At 39.9% G+C, this 26,662-nt stretch overlaps 1 protein-coding gene across 1 annotated transcript in view; it reads right to left on the bottom strand.

The window, feature by feature from the left end:
• Nucleotides 1–26,662, bottom strand: part of csmd3b (CUB and Sushi multiple domains 3b) — a 1,933,688-nt gene that overhangs the window by 418,434 nt on the left and 1,488,592 nt on the right. Inside the window, exons 15-18 of the mRNA XM_072571243.1 lie at nucleotides 24,886–25,080; nucleotides 22,915–23,053; nucleotides 22,225–22,412; nucleotides 21,809–21,997 (exon numbers count right to left, since the gene is read on the bottom strand). Coding sequence (XP_072427344.1) covers nucleotides 21,809–21,997; nucleotides 22,225–22,412; nucleotides 22,915–23,053; nucleotides 24,886–25,080 — 711 coding nt within the window. The remainder of the gene's footprint in view (nucleotides 1–21,808; nucleotides 21,998–22,224; nucleotides 22,413–22,914; nucleotides 23,054–24,885; nucleotides 25,081–26,662) is intronic.

Genomic DNA, 26,662 nt, shown 5'->3' with positions numbered 1-26,662 from the left:
AACGTGTCCAGCGGAGATTCACACGGATGATCCCTGGAATGACAGGTCTAGCATATGAGGAACGGCTGAGGATACTGGGATTGTATTCGTTGGAGTTTAGAAGATTAAGGGGAGATCTAATAGAGACGTACAAAATAATACATGGCTTTGAAAAGGTGGATGCTAGAAAATTGTTTCTGTTAGGCGAGGAGACTAGGACCCGTGGACACAGCCTTAGAATTAGAGGGGGTCATTTCAGAACGGAAATGCGGAGACATTTCTTCAGCCAGAGAGTGGTGGGCCTGTGGAATTCATTGCCACGGAGTGCAGTGGAAGCCGGGACGCTAAATGTCTTCAAGGCCGAGATTGATAGGTTCTTGTTGTCTAGAGGAATTAAGGGCTACGGGGAGTTCGCTGGCAAGTGGAGCTGAAATGCGCATCAGCCATGATTGAATGGCGGAGTGGACTCGATGGGCCGAATGGCCTTACTTCCACTCCTATGTCTTATGGTCTTATGGTCTTATGGACGAGAGAAGTGCCACAATGATTCATCCTCAGCTTCAATAGCTACTATTATGTTAATGACTTGGAAGAGGGGACAGAGAGCAACATAGCCAAATTTGCTGACACTACCAGAATGAATGAATGGGCATTGTTGTGCTGTTGACTTTAGGAATCTTTAAGGGGTTATAGATAGGTTGAGTGAGTGGAAAAAAACACCGCAGATGAACTTTAATGCAGGAAAGTGAGAAATCATGCACTTTGGTAGGCAGTCCAGTCATAGAATTATGGAGATATACAGTATGGCAACAATCCTTTCGGTCCAACTTGTCCATGCTTGACCAGATATCCTAACCCAATCTAGCTTTTGGCCAATGTCCCTCCAAACCCTTTCCTAATTGTATATAGCCATTCAGGTGCATTTTAAATGTTGTAATTGTACCAGCCTCCACCACTTCCTCTGGCAGCTCATCCCACACATGCATCACCCTCTGCATTAAAAGGTTGCCCCTGAGATCCCTTTTAAATCTTTCCCCTCTTACCTTACATCTATGACCTCCAATTTTGGACTCCCCTACCCTGGGGAAAATCCTCGGCTATTCACCCTATCTATTCTCCTCATGATTTTATAAATTTGTATAAGGTAACCCCTCAGCCTCTGATACTCGACGGAAAATAACCCCAGCCTATTCCGACTCTTCCTATAGCTCAAAACCTCCAATTCTGGCAACATCCTTGTAAGTTGTTCCTGAACCTTTTCAAGTGTCACAACGTCCTTCCTATAGTAGAGAGACCAGAATTGCATGCAATATTCCAACTGATGTCCTGTACAGCCACAACATGACTTCCTAACTCCATATTATATATACCAAGTATCAAAAGGACAACTATTGTTTAAATAGAGTGAGACAACAAAATGTGCATGTCTATCCTCACGAACGCCCGCTGCCTGAACCTGTTAATGGCCACATTAGCTGGGCCCAGGAACAAACCTGGTCCTTTAGTCAGCATTACCCCTCACTATGAGCTCAGAATGTGGGGCTGAAGTGCAACTACAAAAGAACTAATGACAACCTCTTTAAATAACAAAACAGGAGCTGCAAATGAAAGTAAACAGCATAAACATGGAACAAAGTTTCCTCTCGGCCATATGTGGCTTCATAGGGTTAAAATCAAATGGCCTCATTCCTGATGAAGGGCTCCTGCCTGAAATGTCGATTTTCCTGCTCCTTGGATGCTGCCTGACCTGCTGTGCTTTTTCAGCACCACTCTAATCTTGACATATGTGGCTTCATACCCAATGAACCTCCTTAAACACTTTTGCATTTCTACCCCAGATCCTCAATCAAAAGAGGAAGAATCTCTTTTAGAGGTTCACTAATCTATTGAAATTTGCCATTGGAATTATATACAGGACCATTGAGATCTAGAATCGCACAGTAGCCACTGAGAGGGAATTCCATTTGTGCTCTTTGCACACTCTCTATTTTCTCACCCGTATCCACTGCCTGGATATACCTTGGCATAAATGTCTGCTTTCCAGCAGTAAAGATGCCCATTAGTGAACCTCTAAAAGAGATTCTTCCTCTTTTGATTGAGGATCTGGGGTAGAAATGCAAAAGTGTTTAAGGAGGTTCATTGGGTATGAAGCCACATATGTCAAGATTAGAGTGGTGCTGAAAAAGCACAGCAGGTCAGGCAGCATCCAAGGAGCAGGAAAATGGTTTGGAAAGGGTGGACACTAGGAAATTGTTTCCGTTAGATGAGGAGACCAGGACCCATGGACACAGCCTTAGAATTAGAGGGGGTAAATTCAGAACAGAAATGCGGAGACATTTCTTCAGCCAGAGAGTGGTGGGCCTGTGGAATTCATTGCCGTGGAGTGCAGTGGAGGCCGGGATGCTAAATGTCTTCAAGGCAGAGTTTGATAAATTCTTGATGTCACAAAGAATTAAGGGCTATGGGGAGAATGCGGGTAAGTGGAGTTGAAATGGCCATCAGCCATGATTGAATGGCGGAGTGGACTCGATGGCCGAATGGCCTTACTTCCACTCCTATGTCTTATGGTCTTATGGTCGTTAGGGAAAACATTTTCTCTTCCCCCCTCCTGCCCAAGCATAAAAATTGTCCTTTTTCTGCTTGCTTTCATGTTTGTCTTCATTTTTTCAATAATTTTGCTTCAACATATATATACACACTACAGTGTTATGATTAATCTTAATACAATTTCAGCTCTAAATAGTACAGGCTTTAATTATTGTCTGTTGCAGTACCAACTATTGGTGACTTGTGGTTGGGGTAGTGTGTTGCCACCAACTTTCCTTTCTAAGCTGATATCTTAAGATGGGACTGGAATCCAAGCCTTCTTGCTCAGTGACGTTACCATTATACCACAAGAACCCTTACAAATTCTTTCCATACTGGTTCTAAGAGCTTGTTTGATTAACAATGGTACAGGATAAACGACTCAGATTTTAAAGAAAAATGATGTTTGTCTTACACAAGATTTAGTTTAATGCGATAGGTACAAGTAACACTGGTGATTTAGGTCTCAATACTAAACCATCAGGAGTCAAAGTTGACTCATCTGAGTCCATCAGGATCTCATGGTAGACTGCACTACTCCAACCAAAGATTCTGGTACATTGTCAGATTGCATAGAGTTTAATGCTATTTCAACAACAAATCTTTCAGTGCCACAGGCTCATACACAGTTTCTAATCATCACCACAAAACCACACAGAAAATTCCAGATACAAGTACTTATTGTTTGACCTCCATGTGCACAGTGGCCATCTTCCTCTCCAATGTCTCCATTAATGAAGATCGCAAGGTCGGTCCAGGGGTTGATGGCTCATTATAAGCATAACAATTCTGGAGCAGGAAGCTTGTGAGAGCAATGGAAACTGACGCAGTTTCAGACTTCCCTCAACTTCCAAAAGGAGCATCGATACCACCACCCTGAACTGGGAGTTAACGTCCAAATTCACTGTTGAGTGGCAATTTGCTGAAACAGTTGTTCACTTGCTAGACAACCCACCTGATTTCTACTTGATATCAGTTAGGTGAGAGGTGGACAAATTCTATCACAGACATGCAATCCATTCCAATAAATTAATGCCCATGGGGTTAGGATGAACATTTACTGGACTGCCAGCGATTTCAGTTTGCCAATAACAGTGTTCATGAAGCTCAATGAAGGAAGTATTGTTTACACTGTTTCCATCTTTCTATGCTTTTTACTTACCTCCACATCAAGCCCTGTTATGACATGAGTTGCTTTTAGCACAGCCAAACCATTTTCACACACTCTCACACATTACATGTTATGCTTTCAGCACAGACCACTTCAGCTCTCAATATCACTTACTCAGCTTCTCTTCTGTCTTGGCCTGCTCTTCCTAATCCCTTTGTTTACCTATCCCTTTCATGTCTGGCTCTTTAGACTCCATCTCCACCTACCCACTCACCATCCCCTTCACCATCACCAATCTCACCCCTGCACCTTGTTTTCAACCTAAATATCACTTTTTCCTAGCTGCTATCAATTCTGATGAAGAATCACCGGACTCAAAATGTTAACTCTGCTTTCTTCCCATGTTTGCTGAGTTTCATCACCAATTTCTGTTCTTGTTTAAGATCTCCAGCATTTACATTTCTTTGGTTTTATTCTAATATTTCCGTTTCACTCAGTTCACCTAACAAACTATAAATTTACAGTGTAACTGGATATGGGGAAAAAAAGTAAATCACCATAGTTCAGCAAAAGAAAACTTGTCTAAGATACCACATGGAGGAGTCAAGTGGCCCAAAGACTTAATTTGCTCCTTCATCACTGGAACTGAAATTTGAATCCAATCCTGAAGAACAGTTATAATTTCCTATGTCTGCTATCTACAACAGAACTAATAAATATAGACTTAGCCCAGTTCTGTACAAATCCAGAAAACAAAATTTTGCAGTCACTTCACATATAATTTAATTCAGCTGGACTATAAGGCAGGTTGCATTGCTAAAATAAACTCCATTCTGTAAATCCAGTGCCGTTGCTGTATAGAGAAAATTGCATTAAGTATCTAAGCTATGCTGCTTTGTCTAACCTTAAAGTGCTCAATAGCATGTGAAATATCTGATTCCACACTGATAATCTTTGGGTGGATTTGGAACAAATCGTTACAATATTATTGTGTATTTATCAATGTACTTTTGATCTATGCAAGATCATATTGTAAAAAATATCACTGTTTAGCATCTGCCACTATTGTTAATAGTTGAAATTTGACATAGACAACACTGAAAAGCAACCTCATGCCAGTCCTGGTGAACAGGAAACATCTGTGAAATCATGCAATAAAATGTTTGCCAAGCTAAAAAAGTAACAGTGGCTAAAACATTATATCTATAATCAGACACTATTCTGTGAAAGATATTATCCACTCTTATGCCAGTTACACTGAGAATAATTGCTTTTGGTACACAAGTCATGGTACATTTAAAAATGCTCCATTTTATACTCTAGGTTGAGATTCTAATAATAGTCTTTCCTGCTCACTCACAGCTGCTTGGCAGAAATTTTGAAAATCCCTATGCTGGAATAAATAGTGACATTTATAGTAGGATTTGAGTCTAATATAATGCATTGCATTCCTACATGAGAGCTCCAATTAGAGTTCAGCTCCATTATTTAATCTAAGCTACATGTTCAAAATATTTTTCTTTCTTTATAAAAGCTTTAAATTCATTACTTTATATATTTATGCCATAACAGAATACTCCATGAGATGAGCAATTCAGACCACTTGTTCAGGATTTCATCAAAGGGTCAGCTTTGACCCTCCAATTGTCTCTGTTTTTTTGCACTTATGTTACAGAAAGCCTTGTATCTGTATGAATGAGGAAATGCATGGCTGCATAGATGTTACTGATATAATTTAGTTTTACAGTCAGGGATTGCTGGCATTCCAAATTCTTCATCTTAATTTCTTTGAATTTCCGAATGTCAATTTTCCAAAGAGTGCATTGATGACAATAAGAATTTAATATTTTTCTCTTTGCTAAATTTTTGCCCAGCATCCAGTATTTAGTTTCAGGTCATAGCAACAGTCTAAGAGTACAAATGTGCTGTGCCAGACTGGCCCTTCCAAAGATAGTAGGGAAACAAGCAACATATTCAAGGACATTGTAAAGTACTTTTATATTTTGTGCTGGTTAGTATAGCTGAAAACGTGGGTATGTAGGTGACTCGGAAGAGGGTTGTTGGATAAAGGTGGTTGTAGGCGGTGGTGGTGGGGGAGTGGGGAGGCGCGATGCATTGGTGGTTATCAGCTGAAAACGTAAGACACATAGAGTTCAACTAAATAAATGACAAAAGAAGCAGTGAGCACGGGTAAAGAGGCAAAGAAAATCAGGACGTTAACAAAAAATTGGAACTTCTCTACCTGAGTGTCTGTTGAAAAGGCAGATTTGTTTTCAGGTGAGATGCATGACTTCTGAAATGGAGGGCCTTTATCAGAGCGAAACAACTAAGGGCATGCCTCAAGCTCCCTAGTCAAGTAGGGAGAGCAGTGAGAATGACACTATTAAAGGAAGGATCTCTGTTCAAAGGGTTCCTGGTATGTTGCAGAAAATCTCACCAATATTTCGACTTGTCAGGCACAGCAAGCACAGAAATGGGCAGGAGACTTGGGAAAGCAAATCCACTCCCACCCCCTTCCCTCCTGAGGGTTTCACTCTGACCTGGATGTCCAGCTGAGCAAACTAAGAGAATTCTGTGTGGTGAGTTCTGTCAGAGATCAGTGAGAGAGAACAATCTCTGGCTTTGATCAGGCATCGATGGAAGTTCCGAAGGAAGTCAACAACAGCAGTGTGCTCTCTCCAAACTGGACACACACATGGTTCCAGGATAACAGGAGGGCATTAAAGGTGCATGGTGTAGCATTTCCAATTACCTTCAAGAAATCTTTTTATTGTGATGTTTCTCCCCCATTGCAACAACAGTTGCAATTTATTTTCTGAAATATAAGACTTAATAATTCATAATAGATACTGGATAATCATGAAAATTGGAACTTTAAGGGCATAAAAGATCCAAAAGCAGAAGGGACTTATTATTTTAAGAAACAGCCTCCAAATTTCTTACAATACACCTTACAGATAGACTGTCTCTGCAGGCACATTATATCCTCATCTGAATATCCAACAGCTTATATCTACTCCTAGCCTGTTGCCCTCCCACATCCATGCCTTAGATTTCCTGCACAAATAATGGCCTATTCTTTCCTTCAGATAAGCTATTGTTAGTATGCACACTTGTTTTCTCCTCTTGCAGAAGAAAGGTCACAACTTGAGAAAAGGCAGAGACCTGAGGCATAGTTGTCTTGTGACAGGCTTCTTGTCAGCCATTGGTAGTGTGAACCCACTTGGTTCACCATGAAAAGGGTCTTATTAGTGAAACTGCAAATGTTGGCAACTGCCTGCCATTAGAGACTGAGTCACTGGTGCTCAGACGTCAAGAGAACTGATCCTCTGCATGTAGGCACTCTGTTTTTGATGTTGTCTCCTTCCTCCTCTGTGAAGAGGCATGTGGCTAAGAAGGTGGTAGGTGGTAACTGCTGCTGCTGGGGCAAATGAGAGGTGGATGCCTTTGACCTCTGAAGTGGAGCAACAGAAGCTATCCTTATCGTAGCATGAGGGCTGGCAACAGGGCAGTGTAATTGAAGGTAGTTAAGTCTAGACAGATGAAATGCCTTCCAAGAAGCTGATAGTCATCTGTCAAGTAATGATGGCAGTGTCTGAGAAAAAGACCAGCAGCCTCTCACCTGGTCATGGCTGGAGCTCCTCAGCATAAGTATTTAAAACATTCCGAGCTTGTTATTTCCACCATGGGTTGAAATCCATACTCAAATTTGCACAAAATGATTTCTTAAAGTACTTTCGTTGATTTACTGCCTCAGGCTCAGGGCTTCCCTGTGAGAATCCTAACTCAACCTTGTGAAAAATAGAAACAGGTGGGATTGCATCAGGATCCTCACCTGAGATCATTTGCTGGAACTTTTCCATCCCTCTATAATTTTCTCATCCCACTGTCCCTGTAATCTACCTCCACTGGTTTGGGAAAACTCTAGCCCAAGAGACAAAGTTAATTGCAGGAAAGAGATGCAACATTTAAAATTTATTTTGACCTCACCAATTCTGTCAACATCAAACCATTTTTGGCAAAGTATTTTGGATTCGCAAGTTATCTACAAAATAAATGTTACATTACTAATTGCTCATCTTGCCCCAATAGCAGTTGTTTGGCAAACATTTTAGAGTGCTCCTGTTGAAACAAATAATAAATGCCATGAGGGCATTTCAAGCTAACGCAGAACATATTGCACCACTGTATCATGGAATAACTTTAATTTGTCATGAAACATTCTCACGTAAAAACAAAATGTGGACATCTGTCAAACAGAGCAATAAAACGCAAAGTATATTTAGAGCCAGAAAACATCCCAGGAATGGTTCTGATCTGCATGTCCACCTAAAGCAACATGAAAATTCAATTGTGACAATGGTCTTCAAATTGTTTTTCAAAATAACAGGTCCTTTGTGCTTTTTGACCCATTACCCTCAAAGTATGATTTTTCATTTTATCCAGTACACAGTATAAGTCTTTAAGTCTTCTACTTCAGAAAATAAATTGCAACTGTTATTGCAATGGGGGAAAATGGATGAATTGAAGATGGTATGCCATTATGTTTCATGATACAAAAGATTCCTAACTGATCATGAAAAACCATTGATTGGCTTGTTCTGGGGTAAACTAGCTACTTGGTCTTCAGATTGAAGGTGCCCTCGTGATCTGGGACCCGCTGAGAGTCCTTTGTTATCAATGAACTTCAATCTTACCCTGCAATGTTTCAAATATGATTCTGAGGTAAAAGATAACAGCTGACCAGAGCCATCAATGTATTTGCTTGTCGATTCAAGGCAACCTATAAGCAACAAGTGCTCTGTTGTTTAGTCAGAACATCATGGCCAATTAACTACTTTTTAAAGTATTTCAACTGATTTAGTTTGATTTACATCATATCCAATGGGCATTATGGATCACTTACTTACGACATTAAATGACATTTTGTGCTGATGAAGAAATATATTAAACAATAATTCATCCTCAAATAGTTAAAAGAGTCGAAGAGATGAAAATAAAAACTAATTCGACTTGTTTCTTCTGGAAATGGTCAAAGAAACTATGTTAGGTTCAATTAACAACAAGAAGAATGGGAAGGAACAGAGAACAGTATTTACAATTGCATATTTTGCACCTATTTTGGTAACTGTGTCTTTTTATAAAAATACATTTCTCCAAATATTTCAGTCACTTTCCTACAGGAAAAGTAGAATGTGTTCAAACATTACTGAGCACGTGCTAAAATCTTAAAGAGCCTGGCAGCCCTGAACCTAAGGACCTGCTTGGATCAACTGGCTGTGTCAGAAAACAGGGAGAGACTGTTGAGCATGGGTCTGAATCTACTCTGAGGGTGTGTTCCCTGTACTACAGCTAAAAAGTCAGGAGAAGGTTCACCTAGCTCAGTTTTAATCTGTTAAGCAATGAATCTTTAATGATTATGAGCCAAGACTTCTCACCTTTTCAACACAATGACCCACCTCTTGCAGCCTGTCGACCAAGCAGCTCTGCAGTTCTGTCAGCATCACCACCAGAAGTGGTTGCCACTGCTGAAGACCCAGAAACAATGCAACTGTGGAACCCAAATCAGTCAGGATCCCACTGGGTCAGGCCAGAAGGCACTTGAGGGTCGGTGTGGACTTGATGGGCTGGATGGCCTGAGACTGCACTGTGGAGATTCTATGATTCCATAAGCATGAAAATTGGTGGAGCTGTGGATAGTGGGGCAGCTTATCAAAGGCTACAGCAAAATCCAGATCATTTTGAAAACTGGGCAAAAAAATGGAAGATGGGAGTTTAATCCAGACAAGTGTGAGGTGATACATTTTAGACAGTCAAATTCAAGAGGAAAGTATGCCATAGATAGCAGGACCTTAGGAGCATTGATATACAGAAAGATTTTGTGGTGCAAGTCTACAGCTCCCTAAAAATTGCGACTGAAATGGATTAGATGGGAATGAAAGTGTACGGCATGTTTGCCTTCATCAATTGGACAGAGCATTTAGAAGTTGGCAAGTCATGTTGTATAAAACTTTACTTCAGCCACATTGGGAGTAATGAATGCGGTCTGGTTGCCACGCTTTTGGAAGGATGGAGGCTTTAATGAGGGTGCAACAGAGGTTTGCCAAGATGTTCCCTGAATTCGAGTGTATTAGCTATAAGGAAAGGTTGAATAAACCTGGATTGCTTTTTCTCGAGTGTCGGAGGCTGAGAGGTGATCTGACTGAAGTACATAAAACTATGAGGGGTGGATAGGGTGGGCATTTGGAGTGTTTTTACCCAGGATGGAAATGTCAAGTACTGGGGAGCATTAGTTTAAGGTGAGAGGGCAAAAAGTTTGAAAGAGATGTACGAGGTAAGTGTTTTCAAGCAAAAGGTGGTAGGTACCTGGAAAGCACTATCAGAGGAAGTAGCAGAATTAGATAAGATAGTAATGTTTAAGAGGCATGTGAACAGGCAAGAAATAGAGGGAGATGGACCATGAACAGGCAGATGGGATTATTTTAGATTGGCATCATAGTTGGTGTAGACATGGTGGGCCGAAGACCTGTTCTTGTGCTGTACTGAAGAAAGAATACCATCTCAAGCAATTGTCATGTTAACATAGCAGGCCACAAATTGCAAGATGTACTGAGGCCAATATAAAATTTACTATGGTGACATTTGAATTCATGACCTCGAGCTTTTATTTGGATATGATATATACACTTTCAGGAAGTGTACCTTAAACAGATGTCAAATCTACCACGGGGAAAAGATGTAATGTGCTGATCCCATTGGCAGTTTCCTTTCCTTAAGGACATTAGTGAACCAGATGGGATTTTCCAATAATCAGCTATGCAATTGTGGTCATCATTAGACTCTTAATTCCAGAACTGTTAAACTTAAATGCCATTATCTGCTGTGGTAGGATTTGAACCCAGGTTCCCAGTGCATTACATGAGTTTCTGGATTAATAAACCAGCAATAATACCACTAGGCCATCACTTCCCCAGAATAAGAATGTAGGAACAGGACTAATTATATTATTAATACTTCCCAACAAATTGTGAAGGCCAGTTTGCTGGATCTCAATATTGCCAAACAAGTTAAGAAGCCTGGAAGATAATAACTACCATATGGAATAAAGACGTCAATAGATTGCATATGTTGAATGAACCTGATGATGGCCTTGAAGACACAGATAAAATACGTTCAACATCTAAGGCTCAATTTGCTCTGAAGCTCAACTTCAAAATAAGCCATCTAGAATTGAATGTCTTTGAGGCAACAACTGATAGAGCTCACTGACAAATTCAAATGTACTTGCAGAGACTAGGAGCACTGATATGGCATTATACCAACTGAGAGAGCCAACAAAATCATCATCCACGTGATAACAGGTATCCTAATTACAGGTTTCCAAAACTATCTCTTCAACCAACCCAAAAGTTACACCATTGAAGCACTGCCACAAAGTAGACACAAGTACAAAGCTGCTCTGCAAGGCTGAATGAGCAACTAGGAAAGGCAAATCCAGCTAGCAATGCGGGCAGAACCACACCTCAAGATTATCCAGCCTTTCAGGACATACACAAGACATGTGCTACTAGAGGATGTTGGAAGTGTCTCGGCAGAAAGTGAAGGCCAAAACAAACTACAATCTAGAAACCACAATTAGAGGATAACCAGGTTCAGTATTCCATTGAAATAAAAATATGTAAACAACTTCACAGAGGTGGGTATCCCATCATCAATATCACCCTTTTTTTGCACTGTGGCCAGCCAGCTCGGAGTCAGTCCACTGCACTGAAGAGATTCTGAATTCTGTGTTTATATTGGTCAGCCATGGCTTCCTAGTTATCCCAGGTTAACAATCCCAATCAAGGATCTCATAGTGAAAAGATCCACCCGGTTCCAGTCACTGCAAGAACATAACAGAAATCGACAGATATTGAGCCAAGCTACACTATCAGATGTTGAAGTTGACCTGATCACTGTACACACACTAAGAAGACATTCCACATGGTGAACATCACAGAATGTAAAGGCACAGAGATTCAAGCAGAAGTCCTTCTTATTGAGATGGCAAGTGTCACAAAGCTAGTCCCTTTTTTTCTAAAAGTTCTTCCTTGGCTCAAGGAAAGTGTGTCCTTGATTTTTTTCAGAGGGTAATAAACCGGGCCAGACTCTGATCAGATTGGTTTGGTACAAAGATGAAAAGGGGTTTGAGAGGCCTTTTGTTTATATGTAAACAGATGAGACTTCAGGCCAAAGTGGTCATGTTTTAGAAGTGACCGTGGTAATACAAGGGGAGTGGTCAGCTCTCTAGCTGAGCTGGGCAGTTTTAGTTCAGTCTTGAACTGGGAAGTTCAACAGAGAGCTGATTGGAAACTCTTAAGAATGTTTTGAGTGGTCTGGCCTAGTCCATAACAGACTGGGGGCTCTTTACAGGATTTTAAACAGCAAGTGGTAGCTGCTAGTGTCTTTATTTTGCATGTTGAGTTGGTTGGGTAGACAAAGCTTGGGATAGTAATGGCTCTCCCAGTCGCCAAAAGATTTCTGGATGTGGATGCGGTGACTTTGGAGGTTTGCAAAAAGTGAATAAGACCAAGGTGCAAGAATTAGCAGAGAAGCTGGAAATTGGAACTGCCTGCTTCTGTGAGAAATGGAGAGATAATTACAGCAGTAGCTCAACATTTAAACTTGCTGGAGAAACCATCAGAATCTTGAGAGATGGCAAGAATTCAATTGCAAATGAGGCAGCTCGAGTTAAAGGCAAGAGATGAGAAAAGGACAGCAGAAATGAAACAGTTTGTGTTACAATTAAAAGCAGAAAAGAGGGGAAAAAAGAGAGAGCAGAGAAAGAAAAAGAGAGTGTTCGAACTTCAAAAAATCTGACATTTAAAAAGGAAAGTCAGCTTCAAAAGCTGGAGATAAAGGCTGGGGGTAGGCTGAGTGAGGAAGAGAGTGAGGATGAGCAAGCGCCTCAGAAACCTCTTGAGAAACTGTTGAAGTATGGTTCTGTTCGCCGAGCTGGGAATTTGTGTTGCAGATGTTTCATCCCCTGTCTGGGTGACATCCTCAGTGCTTGGGAGCCTCCTGTGAAGCGCTTCTGTGATCTTTCCTCCGGCATTTATAGTGGTTTGAGTCTGCCGCTTCCGGTTGTCAGTTCCAGCTGTCCATTGCAGTGGTCGGTATATTGGGTCCAGATCGATGTGCTTATTGATTGAATCTGTGGATGAGTGCCATGCCTCTAGGAATTCCCTGGCTGTTCTCTGTTTGGCTTGTCCTATAATAGTAGTGTTGTCCCAGTTGAATTCATGTTGCTTGTCATCTGTGTGTGTGGCTACTAAGGATAGCTGGTTGTGTCATTTCGTGGCTAATCGGTGTTCATGGATGTGGATCGTTAGCTGTCTTCCTGTTTGTCCTATGTAGTGTTTTGTACAGTCCTTGCATGGGATTTTGTACACTACATTGGTTTTGCTCATGCTGGGTATCGGGTCCTTCGTTCTGGTGAGTTGTTGTCTGAGAGTGGCTGTTGGTTTGTGTGCTGTTATGAGTCCTAGTGGTCACAGTAGTCTGGCTGTCAGTTCGGAAATGCTCTTGATGTACGGTAGTGTGGCTAGTGCCGGAGGAAAGATCACAGAAGCGCTTCACAGGAGGCTCCCAAGCACTGAGGATGTCACCTAGACAGGGGACGAAAGGTCTGCAACACAAATTCCCAGTTCGGCGAACAGAACCACAACAACGAGCACCCGAGCTACAAATCTTCTCACAAACTTTGAACTGTTTAAGTATGTTCAAGCATTGCCTAAATTTAATGAGAACGATGTGGAAGCCTTTTTCATCTCATTTGAAAAGGTGGCTAAACAAATGCAGTGGCCAGTGGCAATGTGGGTTTTGTTGATCCAAACGAAATTTGTAGGGCGGGCAAGTGAGGTATTTGCATCCCTATCAGAGGATGTATCTGGGGAGTATGAGGTGGTGAAAAAAGCCATTTTAAGTGCATCAGAGCTTGTACCAGAAGACTATCGACAATGTTTCAGGAATCCAAGGAGGGACCTTGGTCAGACTTATCTTGAGTTTGAAAGGATCAAACAGAGTCATTTTGATAGATGTATAAGATCTTTAAAAATCGAGCAAACTTCTGATGCCCTTAGAGAAGTAATTATTTTGAAGGAATTCAAAAATTCACTGCCTGAAGTAGTGCAAACTCACGTGGAAGAGCAGAGAATTGAAACAAAAAGGTTAGCAGCTGAAATGGCTGATGATTATGAACTGGTCCATAAAACACAGTTTGGCTTCCAGAATCAATTTCGGTCCATGAGGGATAGAAATTGGGGCAAAGAGATGTCCTCAAATGGAAAGGGAATGGTAGATCTCAGTGAAGATCATAAGGATAACTTACCACAGGGTAAAACAGAAAGCCTTGAGGGGACAAAGAAGTTAAAAGGCTCCGGTATTTTCATTGAAATAAAATAGGCCACACAAAATCACAGTGTTGGTGGGCTAGGAGAAAGCCAGATGTAGGAAAACCAGACAAGCCTGGAAGATTTGTTGGACTAGTAATAAAAAGCCCAAGGGAAGTTCGACAACTGCCTCAGAGTGTACAAGATGATCAGAGGTTGATTAAGGAGAAAGTGCCAGATCTGCTTAAAATATACATGCAATAGTAAATTTTATTCACATTAGCCAGGAGTAAGAGGTAAGGCAGTTACAATATTATGGGACACAGGATCCTCTCAGTCTGTAATGCTGAGGGATGAGGAAATATGCACTCCTGATAGACTATTACCAGAGAAGGTACTAGTAACAGGGATTCATTGTGAGACAAAAAGTGCTCAATTATTTAAAGTGAGGTTAGAGAGTCCAGTGAAGAGTGGAGAATTTGTAGTCGGAGTACTAGACAAAGTGTCAGCTCCAGGAAAACAATTTGTCCTTGCAAAAGATATAGCTGATTCACCAGTGGGCATGCTGCCTACTCTAGTTGAAAAACCAGTGAAGATGCAGGCAAATGAAGACCTGGAGAATTTTTATCCAGAAATTTTCCCTGATTGTGTGATCACAAGATCACACAGGCACAAGCTGAATCAAGAGAGATGAAAAGGCACAAATAAGGAAGCTGACATAGTGTTATCCAAAACTTTCTTTGATCAGATAGGTGGAATAGAGAAGGAGCAAGTAGGCAAACATGCAAATATTTTTGCTAAGTTGATTGAATTACAGCAGAAAGATGAGAAGTTAAAACAGTTACATCAAAAGGCATTTACAAAGAATGAAAGTGAATGTATTCCTATGTGTTATTACTTAAGAAATGATGTCTTACTGAGGAAATGGAGACCATTACACATTCAAGCAGATGGAAAATGGGCCGAGATTCATCAAGTTATTTTGCTAGTAGGATATAGAAACGAGGTGCTGTGAGTGGTGCATGACCACTTGGAGGTCATTTAGGGGTGAGGAAAATACAGCCTAAATACAAAGACATTTTTACTTGCCTGGACTACACAAAGAATTTTGCCAGACATGTCAAACATGTCAGCTAATCGGAAAACCATAAGTAGTAATAAAACCTGCACCTTATTCTGTTCTTTATGTTTCATTGTGTAATTTTGTGAATAAAGCTTTTGTCTGTTTTAAAATCGAGTAGTTAACCTAGCTACCTTACTCCAGATAATTTTCACTGTACACTGACTGAAACAAATTGCAAAGTTAGGTCTGGTGCTGCCTGCTTAAGAATGCTTTGAGTGGTCTGGCCTCGTCCATAAAACAAGCGATCATTTGACATCAAAATCTCCCTGTGAAAGGGAACACAATATCTTTGAATATTTCAAAAACTCTGAGAAAATTTTAGTTTTGCCAATTGGCATGGAGCTAAAGCTGGTCAAGCATACATTAAGTAGAAAGTGGACATTGAAAAGGAATGGAAGATTCCACCTTCAAGTTTGGCATCAATTCGGAAACACACAGCCAATTCCTTGGAATTGTTTGACAAGCAGATGTTCTTGACAGCAATGAAAACGATAGAATTGGCTCACCATCTTGACAATGAAGGAATTCTGCTAGAGTAATGCAAAGCAGTCCAGCAAGAGAACATTTACATCTCCAATTCAATCCCGGATAAGAGAGGAGTCAATCTGGCAAGGAGGTTCACCTGCAGGACTCATTGGCTCAACTAATTCAAGACAAGGCATGGTCCTAGTCTGCATGACAGGTAGTGCATATGCAACGTGATGGAAGAAATGACACATTTTTGACACAAAATGGCCCTAGTCATGTAATGAACGTGTGCACACCAAGAGACATTTCAGCAGATGAAACTTGACTATCCTGTCATTTTTGCCAGATTGCTCACTTATGTTTAAAGACGAAATGCATTATGACAGAAAGTGGAGCAAGGAACTCACTGTGATGATCTGTGCTAATACAGATGGCACTGAAAGGCTATTGATTCTTGCAAATTAGAAATTCCAAGCTGGTGGGTTGTTTTGTGAATGGCAAGACTGTGCCCATGCAGCATAAGCATTACAAAACTGTTTATGTCAGATAAGGAAATTGATAAAATATATAAATGAAAGAAAAGGAAGATTATTATCAGGAGAGTCAACCAGCCGATGCACCCTGACACGACTGGATTCAAGAGCATCAAGCTGATGTCATTGCCACCCAACACCGTGGCTAAGTTCCAGTCAATGCATCAGAGCTTATTTAGGAATCTAAGAACCTACTATGAATGGCAGCTGATCCCTCAGGTTATCAACATCATCGATAAGAAACAAGAGAATTACCAGTTGCTGTAAAGATCACAGTCAGAATTAACATGGCATGGAAGGTGGTAACGGAAACCACAGTTACCAACTGCTCCCACCATACTAGATTCAAACAGGTATAAGGATAAGTCGTCGCAAATTGAAGCCAATTTTTGCTCATGCATGTGAAAATGGAAACCATAGAAATGGAAATGGATGACTGCATACTACACAAGAAAACAGACATGATGTGATTGTGGATGCAATCTTCAACTGGAGGGGCCAATGGAGGGCAGGAACCCTGAAGAATTTGTTGTTTACCCATCCACTCATTTGCATGTACCTCTAGCCATTGCTGCAAAGGTCACTGATATGATCATATGATAGAACATCACTGTACAGCACAAAAATACCAAAGATGTGTTTAAGTTGGATGGTTTGGCAAATATATCACACTTGTCTAAAGGCAGGATGCTAAGCATAAAAATATGGCAGAGATTCTCTGGAGCTAATTGTCTATATTTTTCACTTTCTTTTGTAAAATGCATGGTGTGAATAATTTAAATAGAGACTTTTTTTTCTCATTCTGCTGCTTTATTGTATTTTAATTTGGAGTTTATGTTGACATATGGCATGTTTGTAAGTAAAACAGGTTATGCAGAAGCCTCCTTGACATCAGTGAACTCAAAGTTGTAGGAAGAACCCCTGTTATTTAACATATTAGGATATTAATACAAGTAAATACTGAGGGGATACTACACCTGGGAACTAGGGAAGAGGCATTGTGAAGAAAACATGGAATCCCAGGTCCAAGAATAATTGCTGAGCTAGCTTGTGGATTTGTAGCCTTTGAAATACCCAAAGGAAATAAACAATCATCCATTCAAGCATCTTGTGAAAATAATTATTCCTCTTGGGAACCCTTATAACTATTAAAATATAAATATTCAATATGATCACAGTGTACTCTCCCCACAGTACTCATGTATTAGTCAAAATGAACCACCACTGAAAAGACAATCTTGACAAAGCAAGCTCTTGTGAGTTACAGTCTTGTTTAAAGCTGTGTAATCAATTTTCACTGAGGTAAATCTATTAGAGGCCTTGGAGTTCAGATCATCACTCACAGTGAAATTCTACTCCACAATTGTGCAAACAAACCCTCCAGAGATCAGAGAATAAAGCCTCTGAGTTTTCCTGAGCAGATGGTTAGCCATCAGATATTGAATCTTCAAAGGTTGAACACATGGATTTTCAATCTAAGAAATTAGATATCTATTCAATTCTTTCAAGTATCTCTAAGGACAATATTGGAACAATATACAAATCAAAACAGAGTATCCAGATATATGAAAAAATCTGTTTCTTGACATTGTTGAATTCACAACAGCAATTTATCTCCTCGTAAAAAAAATACTCTCATGCTTGCGGATACTTAGCACAGTGCTCGTCAATTCAATAGGCACATGCCATTTAAGGAAAAAAGTCTTGATGTCAAATAACTGTATTTATAGTAAATTGAACTTATCATAAATACAGGTTTGGACAAAGTCAGCATGGGTATATGAAAGGCAAATCATGCTTTACAAACTTACTGGTGTTTTTCTTTTGCAGATGTAACTGGTAGAATAGAATCATAGTCATAGAGATGTCTAGCACAGAAACAGACTCTTCGGTCCAACTTGTCCATGTCGACCAGATATCTTAAACTAAACTAGTCCCATTTTCCAGCATTTAGCCCATATCACTCGAAACCCTTCTTATTCATGTACCCATCCAGATACCTTTTAAAAGTTACAATTGTACCAACCTCCACCACATCCTCTGGCAGCTTGTTCCATACATGTACCACCCACCGCATGAAGAAGTTGCCCCTTAGATCAATTTTAAATTTTTCCCCTCTAACCTTAAACCTGTGTCTACTAGTTTTGGACTCCCCCCACCCCAGGGAAAAGACTTTGTTTATTTACTGTATCCATGTCCCTAGTGATTTTATGAGCCTCTATAAAATCAACCCTCAGCCTCCCACATTCCAGGGAAAATAGCCCCAGCCTATTTAGCCGCTCCCTATAGCTCAAGCCCTCCAACCCTGGCAACATCCTTGTAAATCTTTTCTGAACCTTTTCAAGTTTCACAACTTCCTTCCCACAGGAGGGAGGGAGACCAGAATTGCACACAATATTCCAAATGTGACTGAACCAATGTCTATACAGCTGCAAACATGACCTCTCAACTCCTACACTCAACATACTGAACAGTAAAGGCAAGCCCACCAAATGCCTCCTTCACTATCCTATCTACCTGGGACTCCACTTTCAAGGAACAATGAACCTTCACTCCAAGTTTGTTGTTCAGCAACACTCCTTAAGACCTTATCATGAAGTGTATGTGTCCAGCCCTGATTTGCCTTTCCAAAATGAAACACCTCACATTTATCTAAATTAAACTTCATCTGCCACTCCTCAAATAGATAAAGCAGAAAGATGTGGGTATTTGGATTTTCAGAAGGCTTTTGATAAGGTCCTTCCATGAAGATGTTTGGGCAAAGTTAATGCACATTGGATATGGGATAATATATTGACATGAATTGAGAGAATGGCAATAAATACATATTTTTCCAAGAAGCAGGCAATGACTAGCAGAGTAACACAAGGGTCAGGGTTTGGACTCCAACTATTCACAATGACTAAGATAAAAGAACCAAATGCAACATTTCTAACTTTTCAGATGACGCAAAAGTGGGTCGAATTGTGAGCTGTGAGATGGATGCAAGGAGACCTCAAAGTTTCAAACCAGTTGAAAGACTGGGCAAACACATCGGAGATGCAGTATAACTTAGTCAAGTATGACAATGTACACTTCGGTGTGAGAAACAGAAACAAATGGTATTATTTAAATTTGAAATTACGATCCTTCCCCCACCCACTTTATTTTTGTAGGTTTGTCCGGCATTAGCATTGCAAACTCCAACCACTAGGTAAACTAAGGAATTGTTCAAAACAAACTCAGTGCTCAGCTTGGATCAGATGACCTTCCCTTATTAGACAAGAGATTGATTTCATTTCTGTTTCAATCAAATGCCTTTAACAGCATTGCATTGATTGTTCCTTAGCTTTCCCCAATATTTCTGAAAATGTTCACAGCATTGAAACCTCTGCTCACATTCAATGTTTGTGATTCACGCTGAATTTAATTCACAGCTACTTGCTTTTCTGCGTTAGCAAAACAATCTTGGAATTTAGATTGGAAAATCTCTTGGATGGCTGCTTCATAATCAAAATTACTGAAGATTTACAACACAAATAATGCTGTGACTGTTTTCAAGGCCCCCTTGTCATGATTAAAAACCCAAGCAATGCTACTAAATGCATATTTCACAGGATTTTGCAAGCTAATTTGTATTCTGTCATGAGAAAAGGGTGTGAGCAGAAATAATTAGGTGGATACCTATCCCCAAATCTTTACAATGAAAGTATGTCACTTTCCACTGGAAAAGAATAAGAAAGAAATTGTAAAGGAATACTATAAATATTTTGAATGCATCAGTTGCTGCTATTATTGCCTGCCTGAACTAAACAGAGACAGCAAATGCATTCAATTTGGAATTATTTATTAAAACTGCACCACTATTTGCATTTAGAGCTCTTTTAATATTCATCTTAAAAGTAGAAAAGGCAATAATTTGTGGTCAATGTCCTAGTACTAACCAAGAAAAAAAACCTTTAATTCAATTTTGTTTATATCTTTAGTATAGTGTCAGATGTTAAAATTAATTTTCAAATGACCCTTGGGTGAAATGAGAAACATAGCTCAGAGAAAACATCTGTAAAATAATTGCTCAGTAAAGATATTCATTATTAGTTAACAAAGGGCTTCAGTACACTGATTTGTACTCCATTACCTTTTTACCAATGAGGAACAATATTCAAATATGCCTGAGTTAATAAAAATCACAGCAGAGATTTCCACCTGCCAATGAATTTCACAATTTAATAAGTTTAGGTTTTTCATTTCGGAAATACTCAAGATTCGCACCATTGTTTGTGAATGAAGGGCTTGTAAACACGAGTTGGCAAAGTTTTTGGAACCTGAGATGAGGACAGCCACCTAGCCAATAGAAAAGTAATATATCTAATATGAGTTTGTCCAACAGGTATCCCACGCATCAGAATGTACACTGACAAAGAGTCCAATCCTAGTGTGCATTATAGTTCATATCCAAATCACGTGCATGTGGAAGAATCACTAAGGAGCTGCTGCTTCAATCTAAGCACGCGTAGCAATATTCCTATGTTCCTCAAATAAGAGGCTGTTTCTCTCCCACATTTGCTATTTATACTTTTGAAGAATCATAGACAGCTGGTTTGCAATGTGGAGTGATGCCAACATTGGAGGTCCCATTCCTGCACTGGCTGAGGTCACCATGAAGCATTCTCTTTCTCAACCATTCCCCTCACCTGAGGCATGATGACCGTTTGGTTAAACCACCACCAGTCATCTCTCTCTCATGAGACAGCAGCTCTATGGCCCTTGGAACACTGGCAACTTTTAAATCTGGACTACACTGAGCCAATCAGTGGCAAATGTAGAAATTGAATTGTCTCTCAGGATAAAGCTGTGCAAATGTCTCTATCTTTATTGACCCTCAGGCCTGGAGACAGGGAGTCACAATATGTCTAGTGAGCTAATTTGCTACAAGGGAGAGGATGCTTACTGGGTGGGGTGACTGGGCGGACCCAGATAAAAGGTGGCAGAGATGTAACGCCAAGGTGGCTCATGAACCTGGGCCCTAGTCTGTCAGCAGAATTAAGGTGGTGGTCTGGGCTTATGGCTATGATCTGGGCTGAGGCGGGGCAAGGCCAGGGCTGACAGCAAGGTCAAGATGACAAACATCGAGGCTGGAAATAGACCATAGAGAAAAACTCCATCATGAACATGAGTTCTGAGGAAGGGCAACTCAACCCAGAGTGTTAGCTCTGATTTCTCTCTACCGATGCTGCCAGACCAGCTGAGCTTTTCCAGAAAATCTGTTTTTGTTTCTGATTTATTGCATCTGCAGTTCTTCCAGCTTGTATTCAATCATGAACAGGTCTGACCATCTGTAGGAATAAGTTCAAGATGATTGAGTGGGTTTCCCAAGCCCACTCGTAGTGAGTGTGCAGATGTGAGAGGGAGACAGAGAGAGAGGGGTGGTTTGAGCGGTAGTGAAAGGGCGACAGGGTGTGTGTGGAAGGCAGTGGCAGAGAGACCGTGAGGGTGGATGGGAGAATGTGGCTAAATGAATACCACAGGCTTACCACTCTCTGGGTGAAGAAATCTCATCAGTCCTAAATGGCCTAAAGGTATGATAGTCCACAATTTGTCCTTGAATAGCTCACAAGCAGTGATTTCTAGGCTGTGGTGACTTCCAGTAGTTCCTTACCATCACAAGTAGGCAAAGGATGATTCCACCAGTGATTCTTCTCACACATCAGAGGCTCCTCATGACTGATTGTGTAACCAGATTCACAGCTGAATGCCACAGTGGAACCTATTGAAAAGTCCTGCCCATAACGATAGCCATTCACTGGGATTCCAGGATCCATGCAAGAATATGTATCTACTGTAACACCTGCAGAAACAGGAAGAAAAATATAAAAGTGTCACAAGAAACAAAAACGTATACCTCTCATCTAATACTGAACAGTTTGTTTAATTATTTCCACAGCAGTTATTTTATGCACAGTGACTGCTTTCTTTGTAACAAAATATTTAAAATATACCTTTGATAGAAAAAATCTAAATGAAGCATAAGTTCAATTAAAATGCTGGGGAAAAATGGCGACAAGGAATACTTACTTTCATAATGAATTTTGAAGCCAATATTGGAACGACTATTATCAGTTACAAAGAGAAGGTAAAGATAGTTGGTGCTACTAAAAAGAAATTGAGGAACTTGTGTGCCATTGAAAGAGCCAAGAACTGGGGATAGAAGGCTTGGTCCATCATGAATCTCCAGAACATCATAATTAACTTCAGTTTGAAACCTATGCAGAGAGAAGTTTAAATTCATACGTAAGTCAATACTAAATGTTCAAACAAACTTAACTTTTGGAGAATACTTTATTTTCAAGTATCACTCCAGCTTACTTAACCAGCTATCAGACACAACTTAACAATTAGGTTTTTGTAAATGTTTCTATCATTATAAACTGGGAAAGATAATACAGAAATCACACCTTTTCTTCGGCTAGTCACATATTCATATTTTTAAGAAGTAAATGGACCATTACACTTCTGCCTTTATCTTTCTGAAACTTATATAATGATTTTCAAACCAGTCTTGGAAGATTTGTTTTACAAAAACTGATGTAAGATGTAATATAATATATATGCCTTTTATTTGCCAAGATATAAAAACTAAGAATTTTCACAATGACTAATTTGTGAAAGCTAAACTTTCCTCAAAAGTACAAATAATTCACTTATCAATTAAGATAGCTACTCATCAACATAGCAAGATTTGAAAAAAAAAGCTTGTGAGAAGACCTTTCAAATGTTATTTTGATGGAATGTCCTGGTTCAGCTTCAATCACCCACTCACAATTCTGGGAATCCTTATAATATCCAGGCCAGCCTGGTGATAGGATTACTCCATTAGGAGAAGAAAAATGGCCACCACAAGGAGCTTCAAAACAAAAGAAATAAATTTGTACCTCAGCATGTACGTATCAATACAAAGACTACACAAAGATATACTGCAATATTAAATGTAGGATAGCCATTACAGAAACAAAGAATAAATTTGATTTGAGAATATCAATGTTTCAGGAGTGGAAACTATGAATTTCATTAACTGTATTCCAAATCGATATTGGTGTAATAAATAATATTACTTCCGTGCAAAGTAATCAATTGAAAACTCAGTAGGTTTTCCAGCAATTTCTGTTCTGTCTTTGATTTATAGCATTCACAATTTTTAAAGTTTTTTTTGATTGAAAACAATAACTTGCCTAACTGGAATGTGTGTGTGTTTCTTTTAATCATCACAGCAATATTAACACATTGAGAAGTGGAGTTTTAAGGATCAAAAAAAGAGAAGACTATTCAAACCCTCAAGCTATTTCAGATCAAATTAGATCATGATCAATCTGAAAGAAATATTATTAATCCATTTTTGTGTTCATACTTATACCCAATAGAAAAAATACTCAGTCTTGAAATCTCCATTTAAGTATTTACAATTTTGTGGAAATCAAGTTTCAGAAATCCATCCCTTTTAATCTGATTTCATTTCTAAAAGTTCACCGCTAAGTTTAGAATGTTCCTACCTTGGTAACCTCTCTGAATTGACCCTTTTCAGTTCCTTTACCATGTTAAACAACAAGTCGTATTTATTTGGCATCATAAAATACCCAATGACATTTTACATACGCTCAGCAATGTAAAAAGGTATTAGGTTGGATGACCAAAATCATGGTCAATGGAACCATTTGATAAGCATCTTAAGAAAGGAAAATTATATCAGGGCGCAGAGTGCTTTAGGGAGGGAATTTTCAAACTTGATTAGTACCAATGCTAGTGCAATTAAAATTAAGAATTCTGAAGTGACCAGAATGGAAATCTCAGTGGATAATTGGGCTAAAGGAGATTACAGAATCAATGATGGAATTAAAAACATTCAAAAGTTTTAAAATTAAGGTATTTCTTCATCAGGAGTCAATTAGTAGAGAGATAATGTGTGAATGGAACTTAGTACAAGTTAGAATGTGGAAAGCAGAGCTTTGGATTTGCAGAGAGTAGGCAGTGGGGATGTTAGACTGATGTGCAATGGAATGCAGTCCAGATGTAAGAAAGGTATGGATGAGGGTTTCATCAGCAGAAAGGCTGAAACAGGAATGCAGGAGACCATTGTTGCATGGAGACTGAAATAGGTGGTCCATCTGAGGGAAAGAATGCATTCTTGGAAACTCAGTTTAGAAGCACATATGACACCCAGTTGTGAATAATCTGGTTCAGTTCAGATGACTTACCGAAGAGAGGATGGAATCAGTTGGAGAAAATTTCTACTGACCAGCACTAGATGTTAATCAAACAGTCTGACAATGTGAAAAACAATGGAGGCACTCAAGAGAAGTAGTGTTGAAGTAGGGATACATCTTGCCAATAGTTACTTTGATTACATTCACTTTGTCTGTGTATTGGGTTTCCAACGAGTTGCAAATGGATCCGAAATTGTTTTTGCTCCTGCTCTGTTATCATCTCTCAACATACATAAAATGTGATACAAGTCAATCTCACATTTCCCAATTCAGCTTTCATATCTGGACATAATCTTCTGTTTTGTAACTTCCATCTCACATTCACACAACACACTGTCCCTCTTTTCTGTACCCTCCTTCATCCAAGTTATTAAAATAAATGGTAACAACAGAAGCCCTTGTACAGATCTCTGAAGATCATCAGTTGTCACATATTTATTCCCTGTTTATATTAATTTATCAAAATGTCTGGCAATACCTTCGCATTTAGGGATTGGGCCACTCCACATGACTTTTCCATCTTTTAAAACACACGTTATGGTTTCTGTCCCTTGGGTTTTGATGAATCCTTCTTCACAGAGAACAGATACCGAGCTTCCTAACTGAAAATTGTCACCAAACCGTCGACCATTAATGGGAATGCCAGGATCAGGGCACTCATTGTGTCCGAATGCTATGTACAGAAAAGAGAGAAAATATGGTTGAACCTTTATGTTGCCATTTGGAATTTAATGTCACTCCATTTTGAAGGAAACCTGATTAATTATGACTGCAAGTATTCTGCAATATAGAATGTTAAATGATCAATTTCCACACAAACATAAGGTCTGAGATGCAAAGAAACAAGGAGAACAGGATGGTTAATAGCATTTAAGAACTCTGGGGTGGAAAGAGAAAATGAGAAAGGAGATAAACAGGGACTCACATTTACCTTGCAACCTCAGAATACAAAGTTATCTTGTTCAGAGTTGTTCAGCAATCTCATGTTCCACCACATCCCCCATTCCCACCAAACTATGGGTTCAACTCTGGTTCAATGGAGCGTGCAGGAGAGCATGCCAGGTGCAGCACCAGAAAACCTAAAAATGAGCTGCCAACCTGGTGAAGCTACCAAACAGGACTACTTGTGTGCCAAACAGCATAAGCCACAAGTGATGGAGCTAAGCGATCCCACAAACAATGGATCAGATCTAACCTCTGCTGTCCTGCCATATTCTGTTGTGAATAGTAATGGACAATTAAATAACAGGTATGTCCTGCACATAAAATACATGACAAATCCAAACAGTCAATAATTGTCTCATCAGTCTACTCTCGATCATCAGTAAAGTGAGGGAAAGTCCCATCAACAGTGCTATCAAGCAGCACCTACTCAACAATAATCCACACAGTGACACCCAGTTTGTGTTCTGGTATGGCAACTCAGCTCCTGACTTCATTACAGCCTTGGATGAGAGGTGGTGGTGAGCTGCCTTATTCAATGGCTGAAGTCCAAATCTCAAACATGGACAAAAGGGCTAAATTCTAGAGGTGAGATGAGAGTGACAGCCCATGACATCAAGGTTGCATTTGACAGAGTGGCACAAAGGAGTCACAGTGACTTTGGAATTAATGGATATTAACTCTGCTGGTTAGAGTCCTATTTGGCGCATAGGATGATATTGTGGTTGTTGGAGGTCAATCATCTCAGTTTAGGACATCTCTGCAGGAGTTCCTCAACATAGTGTCATTAGCCCAACCATCTTAAGCTGCTTCATCATGGACTGTCCGTCTACCATAAGGCCAGAAGTGGGGATGTCTGCCAATGATTGCACAATGTTCAGTACTATTAGTGGCTCCTCAGATATGAAGCAGTCCATATTCAAATACAATAAAATCTGGACAAACCAGTGCCACCCTTTTTGACTCTGATACTCCCACACTTCAGCTGGCAAGTGACAAATAATGGTTGAAAATGTATTGCTGGAAAAGCGCAGCAGGTCAGGCAGCATCCAAGGAACAGGAAAATCAACGTTTTGGACATCAGCCCTTCTTCCTGAAGAAGGGCTGATGCCCGAAATGTCGATTCTCCTGTTCCTTGGATGCTGCCTGACCAGCTGCGCTTTTCCAGCAACACATTTGCAACTCTGATCTCCAGCATCTGCAGTCCTCACTTTCTTCTCGAAGTGACAAATAATGTACATGCTTGGAAAATGCTAGACATTGACCATCTCCAATAAGAGGCAATCCAACCACTGTCTCTTGACATTCAATGG

The sequence above is a fragment of the Chiloscyllium punctatum genome, chromosome 5, assembly GCF_047496795.1.
Source record: "Chiloscyllium punctatum isolate Juve2018m chromosome 5, sChiPun1.3, whole genome shotgun sequence".
Classification (NCBI taxonomy): Eukaryota; Metazoa; Chordata; class Chondrichthyes; order Orectolobiformes; family Hemiscylliidae; genus Chiloscyllium; species Chiloscyllium punctatum.
Note: the sequence above shows the minus strand (reverse complement) of the source record. Positions and strands in the feature narration are given on the sequence as shown.